The 9,607-nt window shown below is 42.0% G+C and overlaps 1 protein-coding gene across 7 annotated transcripts in view; it reads right to left on the reverse strand.

Annotated features, from left to right (window-relative positions):
- The window catches only part of LOC135107695 (uncharacterized), a 37,627-nt gene that overhangs the window by 4,436 nt on the left and 23,584 nt on the right, over positions 1-9,607 (reverse strand). For 3 of the 7 annotated variants that reach the window (XM_064017868.1, XM_064017867.1, XM_064017866.1), the window contains 2 exons: positions 4,656-4,689; positions 664-976 (listed from right to left, as the gene is read on the reverse strand). In XM_064017868.1, coding sequence (XP_063873938.1) covers positions 664-976; positions 4,656-4,689 — 347 coding nt within the window. The remainder of the gene's footprint in view (positions 1-663; positions 977-4,655; positions 4,690-9,607) is intronic. The other 4 variants (XM_064017865.1, XM_064017864.1, XM_064017870.1 and 1 more) reach the window with 2 other exon arrangements.

The raw sequence follows: 9,607 nt of genomic DNA on the forward strand, positions 1-9,607 counted from the left end.
ATCAAGACTGAATATTCTGATCTTTGCTAAATGTTGCAGAAATATATCAAAATAATAAAGGAGCAATATTGGCTAGCAAAATAATGTTCTCTTCTGCAATGTCTCCACACACACACACACACACACACACACACACATACACACACACACGGCTTGATGACAAAATGACAGCTGCGAGAATGAAATACATTAACTAACTCAAGGAAAGACTGGATGAACATAAAAAGGGTACAGGTTCACACGGATGTTGCTCAGTTTATACATACTGCAATGCAATATATTCAGACATAGGGACCTTATTCCTAAACGTTTTGACGCCCTGATCTCCACTACTCTACTTTTCCCAGGCTGTAAGAGAAGTGACTGGTGTTTTCAGAAGTGCTTTCACAATTCTAGTCATAGTTTAACAAGCAAACTACATCATCAGTGCGAAAAAAAATAAATAAATAAAACACCCATGGAAACTTGGCTAATGTCTCTATGGCCTTTGAAAACAATACTTATGAGAGAACAACACAGCATTTAAGAGCATCAACATTGATAAACACACACACACACACACACACACACACACGTCACCATGCACAAGATAAACAGAAACCTCCACGATACAAAGACGAGGACAAACGTGGAGACGAGGAAGGAACGTGCAACTGTGACTACCTGTTGTGACGTGGTGGTGGTGGTGGTAGTGGTGGTGGTAGTGGTGGTGCTGTGGGTGGAATGGTCAGGGTGCACAGAGGCGGTGGGGGAAGCAAGGTCAATCAAGCGGGGAGTATCAGGAGGTGACCCGATCGTGCAAGGAGGCAAGTCAACAGGGGTAAAGATGACAGGACTCTGAGCCAGGCCAGGGGTGAGCAACAGGATAGGAGGGTCATCATCTGGGTCGTCATCTGCTTCATCATCGTCAGCAGGCAGGAGTGCAGGGCTCGAGGGGTCAGCTAGAAGGTCACTCATGCACAAGGATTCGTCCGAGCTGGGTGTAGGGCAAGGCAAGATGCGGGGTCCGTCACTGTTTACTGATACATTTGGCAGTAAGAGGTCAGGTCTGTGATGAAGTGATGGGCTAAGTGTACTTAAGCTTCACACTACAAGTAAAGCACTTATCGTTACCTAGGCTGGGGAACTAGTGCTATTCTTGCATATTACTACGAAGAAGGCATTCAGGTCTTTGCTAGGCTGAGAAACCAAATCTACTCTTGCGGTAACACTGCATATCAGGCGTCTACGAGTATTATAACAAAGGGTGAGAAATTAGGCATGTTCTTGTGTACTATTACAAAGGAGATATTCAGGTCTGCCAGAGTAAAAAAAAAAAAAAAAGAAAAGATCACATTAGGCTTATTCGTGCTGCAACACTACACAAGAGGCATTCACTAAGTTCCTTTCTGGGATGAGAAACTGAGGCTACTCATGCCACAACATTACGTACACTAAAGGTTTTCAACTCCTTACTGAGATGAGAAACTAAGCTTATTCATACCATAACACTAGACAAAAAAGGTGTTCAGATCCTTGCTGGGATGAAAAAGTAATGTCACACTTGTCATGCCGTAACATTACAGGATAGGTACTCAAGCCCTTGCTGTGATTAAAAAAAAAAACGAGCTGTAATTGGTGGTTCACACTAAGAGATATCAGATCCTCGCTAATGTGGGAAACTTAACTTATTCTTGCGCAAAGGTACAAAACAGGCACTCAAGTCATTGTTAGAGGGAAAAATTTAAACATATTCATGGTGCAACACTACAAAAGCATCAAAACACGTGATTAACTACCGCGCTCTCACGTAAACAATAATTGGTGTAACATTCAGCGGTAATCAACTCTCCAGGCACTTGTTAAGGCGTGACACAACCTCCTACTGGTTCCATAACGCTACACAAAGGGACGGTGAAGCAGGTGATGAGTGCCAGGCAGCCTCAACAATACGTAAGCCTTTGTCTGACACTCATCACCAGCTTCACCGTCCCTTTGTGTAGTGTTACGACTTTGCTTGTAAGAATAGCAGGGCAACACTTGGGCAAGAATGTGGAAATTGTTAATGTTGCTGTACAGTTTTATGTTCCTTTTCAAATCCAGTCGTAATGTGAGGAGGAGGAAGAGGAGGAGGAGGAGGAGAAGAAGGAAGAAGAGTGTATGATGGCGTGATGAAGGGAAAGCTTATCTTCTTGTAATGAGGAAAACAAGATTATTTTTGCCACGAGAATGTTATGAGGATATAAAGTGTGGGGCATTAAGTGTCTATGTGTGTGTGTGTGTGTGTGTGTGGATGGGTGGGTGGAGCGGTTGGAAAGGGTGAAGGGTGGAATGGGTGAAGTACGTCGTTTGGGGCCACATTAACCAGCCCCAACACTGCTGCGGAATGGTCTTGCACACACACACACACACACACATCGTACACTCTCTCTCTCTCTCTCTCTCTCTCTCTCTCTCTCTCTCTCTCGTCTAATCTTGCTCCCCGACGCGCCACAGACGAGTAAAACAGACACAGCAGACGCTTGAGTTATGCCGCGCCTCAGCTTTAAGGCGAGCTGTGCATGACACACACACACACACACACACACACACACACACACACACACACACCTGACCGAAACATGAAAGGAAAAGCAGTGTGTGTGTGTATGTGTGTGTGTGCGAAGATAGGGAGTAAATGAAGATTGTTTTCACACACACACACGCACTCACACAAAGATGGGTGGCTGTGGCATGTGGTGAGAATGAAGCGTTTGCATACTGAGAGAGAGAGAGAGAGAGAGAGAGAGAGAGAGAGAGAGAGAGAGAGAGAGAGAGAGAGAGAGAGAGAGAGAGAGAGAGAGAGAGAGAGACGATGTATACAGCTTTCCTATACAGCACAACTATACTAAAACTTCTTTCCGTGAAGTTTTCAGAGTTCTGACACTCGATACCTCCAGAAAAAGAAAAAAACAAAAACAAACAAACAAACAAAAAACAACACAGAACGAGAACACTTCATACATACACAGAAACGTATATGAAAAAAAAGGCAAGTTTCATAATACTGGAGCAACATTAGTGAGAGAGCTACAGTTAATGTTATGAAATGTGTTAATAGAAATAAACAATAACTTTGTAATACTACCTCTTTTGATACATTTGTTTTTTTGCTACAAGTGCATATCATGATTGTTGAGAGAGAGAGAGAGAGAGAGAGAGAGAGAGAGAGAGAGAGAGAGAGAGAGAGAGAGAGAGAGAGAAGTACTACGGGTGTGTGTGTGTGTGTGTGTGTGTGTGCGCGCGCGCCAGATGCAAAACAAGCACCATTTTACACACAGGAGAGGGAAGCGATTAGCAAAGGCGGGGGTGAAAACAAACAAACAAACAAACAAACAAACAAACAGAACCAAAAGGCAGAGGTAACATTAGAGAGAGAGAGAGAGAGAGAGAGAGAGAGAGAGAGAGAGGAGAGAGAGAGAGAGAGAGAGAGAGAGAGAGAGAGAATAAGGGAAAAAGTGGTGATAGTGGTGGTAATGACAGTGATGTAAGCGAGTGGGGATAAGAGGAGGAGGAGGAGGAGGAAGAGGAGGAGGAGGACGAGAAGGAGGACAAGGCCGTTGAACAAGAGTAGGATTACATTGGATTACATAGAATAAGATAACCAAGCAACAATAGACATGCACAGTAAATGTTCGCATTGCTGTCTGGGACCACTACATCTGAACAACTATGTACTGGTCTAATGATACAGGCCGCCAAACATTACCGGTGAACACAGAGGAATACAAAGGAAGACCTAACAGCGACAGACCTTGAAGTCCTTACTAGGCTGTTTGGGTAACTATACACTAACTACTAGTGCGGGTGACAGGATAGTACAGGAGGAAGAGGAGGAGAAGGAGGATTAGAAGGAGGAGGAGCGTGTGAAGGAACACAAAGGAACACAAAGGAAAACAAACAGCAGCAGACTTTTTGGTCCTTACAGTGCTGTTTGCTGGGACTACATTATCCGGTAGACAGTAAAAGGATTGCAAAGATGAAGGATCCTCCCCACCCACCGCTCCCCCCCCTCCCCACAGCCAGGGCAGGCAGGGGAAAGAAGCATTATGCAGTATGGGGAAACTGCATGGAAATTTTATAGGAAAGAGATAAAGAGCAGCCACTATTGCTGATTCCACAACCAGGAACACCTTGGTAAGGCGACAGTTTGTACAGAGGTGGACCTGAACAAAGAATGAGGAGGAGGAGGAGGAGGAGGAGGAGGAACAAAAAGAAAAAGAGGTTGAGCAGCACACACACACACACACACACATAGAAAAAATAAATAATAAATGAATAAATAAATAAATAAGTAAAATAATAAAAATAACTATGGCCGTATTCTTAAACGTTTTTGTCACTTTATCTAAAAAAACATTCAACAGGCTCTAATAGAATTTACTAAGTATTTCCAGTGATGTTTTCAAGACTCTAAGAGATGGTCTGACAAGAATTCTGACCCGTTAGAGAGAAAATCACCCTTGAGAACTCCACTAATCATCTCTGGCATTAGAAAACAGCTCTGTTGAGAGAAAAAAAAAAAAAGGTTTAAGAATGCTAGCCAGTAGGAGGAGAGAGAGAGAGAGAAAAAAATAAAAGCAGGAATGAAGAGGTGGCAGTTTGCATACGTGTTAGAGAAAAGGGTTTAAGATTACCTTGGGTTGCAGGCGGGCAAAGAGAGCACCAAGCCTGTGAGATCCGGGGGCAGCAAACAAGGGGGAAGGGGCAAACAACGCTATAGTTAATGAGACCACGAGTACTTAAGGGAGCAGCGCCTGCCTATCTACCACTCACTACATGTGTGTGTGTGTGTGTGTGTGTGTGTGTGCCATGTGGATAGCTAAGTGTAAAGTATATTATATATTGTTTTTTATGCGTGGTGACAATTTGTTAGCAATGAACTGATTAACTGATTAACTAACTAATTAACTAACTAACTAATTAATTAACTAACTGACTAACTAATTAACTAACTAACTAACTAATTAACAAACTGACAAACAAATAAACTAACTAAATAACTAGCTAACCAACACTGTATGTGTGTGTGTGTGTGTGTGTGTGTGTGTGTGTGTGTGTGTGATGGTGATTTCCATGAAGTTGGGTTGTTGCTGTCGCTTTTAATTAGTTACTGCAGAGAGAGAGAGAGAGAGAGAGAGAGAGAGAGAGAGAGAGAGAGAGAGAGAGAGAGAGAGAGAGAGAGAGAGAGAGAGACTACGTAAACTGAGTAAATGAATCAGATCTCAACGTTTTTTGTGAGAGCCAATCGCGGCGATAAAAAAAAAAAAAAAAACGAGAAAAAAACGAGAAAAAAAGATGCAGGCTATTGATGATTCTAATTGGAAGGAACACGGAGTCAATTAGGAGCTCGAGACACTAATGAAACCCGATTCCCGCGCGAGTATTAGAAAAGAACGCGCTCTCTCTCTCTCTCAGAATGCGTACCTATCACAACCCGATGAAGTCAAAGAAAACGGACACGACAAGACGAAAGAAGCTACGGGGGAGGGAGGGGGAGGGAGGGGAGTGAGTGGTAACGAATTCGGATGCTCGCGACGAATCCTAATGGGTATCGATGAATTCGGATCCGTAGCGGCGATGAAACCGGATTGTGCAGGTAATTTGAGCGTGGAAGCGAGTTCTCTCAGTTTTGCATTTTTTTTATATTTATTTTACCGACATAGTTTTCATGCGACTGAGCTTCCCTGTCTCCTACCCCCCCCCCCTCTCTCTCTCTCTTTCTCGCTTCAGAATAAAAATTGTTGGGCTTGAATTTTCGAAACAGTCCAGGGTGAGCGAGCGAGCGAGCAAGCGAGTGAGCAAGTGAGTGAGTGAGGATAAGGATAAACATGAAAGCTATATCTATTTCAACCTTTTCTATTCATTTATCTAATTTTACTTTGGAAACCATGGAAATAGGTTCAGAAAAGAAGAGAGAGAGAGAGAGAGAGAGAGAGAGAGAGAGAGAGAGAGAGAGAGAGAGAGAGAGAGAGAGAGAGAGAGTAACTCGTTCTATTAAATTTCAGGAGCCATCAACCGAGTATTAGATAAAGGCATCCAAAGGAAAACGAAAAGATAAGAAATAAGATGAAAGCTATTGCGAAAAACACACAGCTGCAGTGATTCTCAGCTACCACCACAGTCTCGACATGTTATCTCGACTACTTTCACCAAATTGTAGTGGAAGTTGGGGAGGAGGGTTTTCAAGGGTGTTTCATGATTCTAGTGATACTTTAACAACGATTCTGCATCATCAACAGGGAATACACTCATGAAAAACTGGCTAATTGTCTTTGTGTCCTTTGAAAATAGTCCACGAACTTGTGGGACCAAAATGAAACAGCTCAAAAGAGACACAAAGCCAGAAACAGACATTAGACAGCCCTAAAATGGCCATAAGAATTCAAAACGGGAGTATAAGACCCCAACTTTTTTTTTTTTTTTTTTTTTTTTTTATGTAGGAGGGACACTGGCCAAGGGAAACAAAAATTCAATAAAAAAAAAAAATGCCCACTAAAATGCCAGTCCCTTATGTCCAAAGCGGTAGTTGTATATGTGTGAGTCAGAAACAGACATGGAAGATCCAAAACGAAAGTAAGAAACCCCGAAACAGAAGTACTAGAACCCAAAACGGACATGGAAGAGCTAAAAAGGTTTATATAAAAGCCCGAAGCGAACATGAGAGAGCCAAACACGGACGGTATGACTTCAAAACATTCCAAAATAGATTTGCTATTATTTTCTTCCCTACGGCCAAGTTTGTTGAGTAAATGTGCTGTTAAATAAATAGTCCTTTCCCTTCATTTTACCCTGTCTAGTCATTTATTTATACGGATACAATTATGAATTTCATCACTTATAACACTTCACACTTATGTTCTCGTCATGTTGGGAGGACTGATGGACAAAACTTACGATAACGACGCAACATTATGGTCGTTAATCGAACATAAAGACTATTTTGGCCAGGCAGTGTTTGCTCGCCTTACACCTTCTACTGCTTCCTTCCCCCAGCAAACGTTAACGTCCCTCCAAGGTTTGTCCAGGCGCTCAGTTGACACATCGGCGGGTCCTCCTTCACGCTGAGCAAACTCCTGACGAGACTCGAACATTCGGGGGTCTCGTATTTTGAAAAGCTTTTGTTCTCTCGTAAAGACTATTTTCAAAGGCTACTGTGAAGATTAATCGAGTTCCCATTAATGATGCAAATTCCTTGTTGAATTATCGATAGAACCATGAAAGCACACTTGAGGACTCCAATAACGTTCACTAAAGCTGATGAGAAGTGGTGAGATAAGACGCCCAGACGCTTGAGAATGTTGAGAATGCTGTCTTGGAATGCCGGCGAGGATGACACGACACAAACTGGGCTACTGTGTTTGTCAGATATTGTGGCGACATGCTTACTAGAACTTATACACTCGCACGTGTTTATTAGTTGTCCAGTACTTGCCACTCATTGACACAAGGACGTGGTAACCATCTCATGGATCTTGTAATGAATATTTTTCCAACTGACCATTTTTAGAACGCTCTAGGAATGACTGTTATCGTGGTACGTGTTTGCTGGCTGGTTCCGCGTGCGTCTGGCAGCATGTGCGAGGTGAGGACCCGTCAATCCCTTGAGTGTCAGTAAGGCTTCTCTTTAAGCTTGATAAAAGTGGTCTAGTGAAAGTTTAGAGAGTAATTTTTTAAGAGCCATCACTGGCGGCGAAAGGAATAATCGACTATTTGAAAGTTTATCGCGTCTGTGGTTACGTGCGTAAATATTTTTTTTACTTTGTTATTTCTGTTTCTTTTTAGGGAACGGCATTGTGAACGTGCTTTTAATATGTATTTTTCCCTAGTCTGTTCTCTCTGACACATAAAAAAGAATATATAGCTTTATTCAAATACCAGGTGTCGCAGGTGTCGCATTGTTATCAGTAGTCAAAAGGTTAATAATGAACACCTGGGCTAACACCCGAAAATCATAATGAAGACCAAAGACTACATATTCTTATATTCCACGGTGAAGAAGCAGCGACGCAATGGTTATGTTTCAGAGAGACGGGAGAGTACAAGTAACCGTCCAAGATTAACGGTAGGAATTTAGGAGGAGTGTGCGAGTGTGCCGCTGGAGGTGTTGTGAGGCGTTGGCAGTCACAAAAAGCGTCCTAGCGAAACGAGTTAGGTGTGTGAAGGAGAGAGAGAGTAAAGGTGTAAAGGTGGGAAGTAAAGTCGCAGTGAGTGAGTGAGTGCGTGAGTGAGAGTGGAGATAAAAATTAAAGTTACGGTGAATGTGAGGGTGGGAGTATTGATGGAAAGTAAAGCTGTAGTGCATGTCTGAGTGAGTGAGTGAGTGAGTGAGTGAGTTCATGAGAGTGTGAATGCGTGAGTGAATGAAACTAAAGATGGAGAGTAAAATTGCTATGAATATTTAAGTTTCAGACAAAATGAAGGAGAGAAAGGGGTGAAAATCAAATTGTAGTGAAGTGAATGAGTGAATATTTAGGATTACAAGTAGAGAGAGAGAGAGAGAGAGAGAGAGAGAGAGAGAGAGAGAGAGAGAGAGAGAGAGAGAGAGAGAGAGAGAGAGAGACTGAAATTCTACTGATGAAAACTTGAGACTCAGAACCAGGAGAAGGGAGGAAGGAGAAGTGTGTGCGTGGTGGTGAAGACGAGGTTCAAAACAAAAGACGAGCGATAGGACGCCTCGTTAAGGAATCGAACACGAACATTGATAAAGGAATGAAAAGGTGCTCGATAATGATGTGCAGGGTGATAAATAGGTAAGGGGATACCGATAGATATTGACAGATTAATGCAAGATATACAGATGAGCACTGATAGGTAGACTGATAAATAGATAGACTGATACATACGTAGATAGATAAATAGATACGCAGATCGATAGATAGACATATAGATAGATTGATTGATGGATAAATAAGTAGATAACATAAATAGATAAATAGATAAGTAGATAGATAGATAGATAGATAGATAGATAAATAGATAGATAGATAGATAGAGAGAGAGAGAGAGAGAGAGAGAGAGAGAGAGAGAGAGAGAGAGAGAGAGAGAGAGAGAGAGAGAGAGAGAGAGAGCTGGTTTAGATAAATCCAGTGGTTTATGATATTGATTTGCTTATACTTCGCTAAATCGCACACCCACATAATACAACAAATAATATTATTCATATTAATCACAGCAAAATGAGGTGCCCGGGGCGATAAGACGCTGCACGCCACCACAGTTTATATCTTTGCCTTTAGTCAAGCAGATTTTATTATTTATTTATTTATTTATTTATTTTTTTTTTCTGGTGTGGTCACTTGTATTCTCGCATCATGGAACGAAACACCAACGCCACCAGTGCTTGTAAATCTAAGAGGTACCCTGCTGTTGTCTGCGGCTGCCGGACCTGAGCAATGACGTCACACTCTGTAAACTCGCGACCTGCCATTTATTAAATTTTCTACAACTTTGAGTTTTTTTTTTTTTCTCTCTCTTTCTCTCAGCACATCTACTTTGGATTGTCGAATTAATCACATCATAAGAAAAAAATCAGTAAATTAAAATGCTAGTAAAATTTTGTACCAAGAAAAAAAAAAAAGGGAACCAG

This window comes from Scylla paramamosain, chromosome 15 (genome assembly GCF_035594125.1).
Source record: "Scylla paramamosain isolate STU-SP2022 chromosome 15, ASM3559412v1, whole genome shotgun sequence".
Classification (NCBI taxonomy): Eukaryota; Metazoa; Arthropoda; class Malacostraca; order Decapoda; family Portunidae; genus Scylla; species Scylla paramamosain.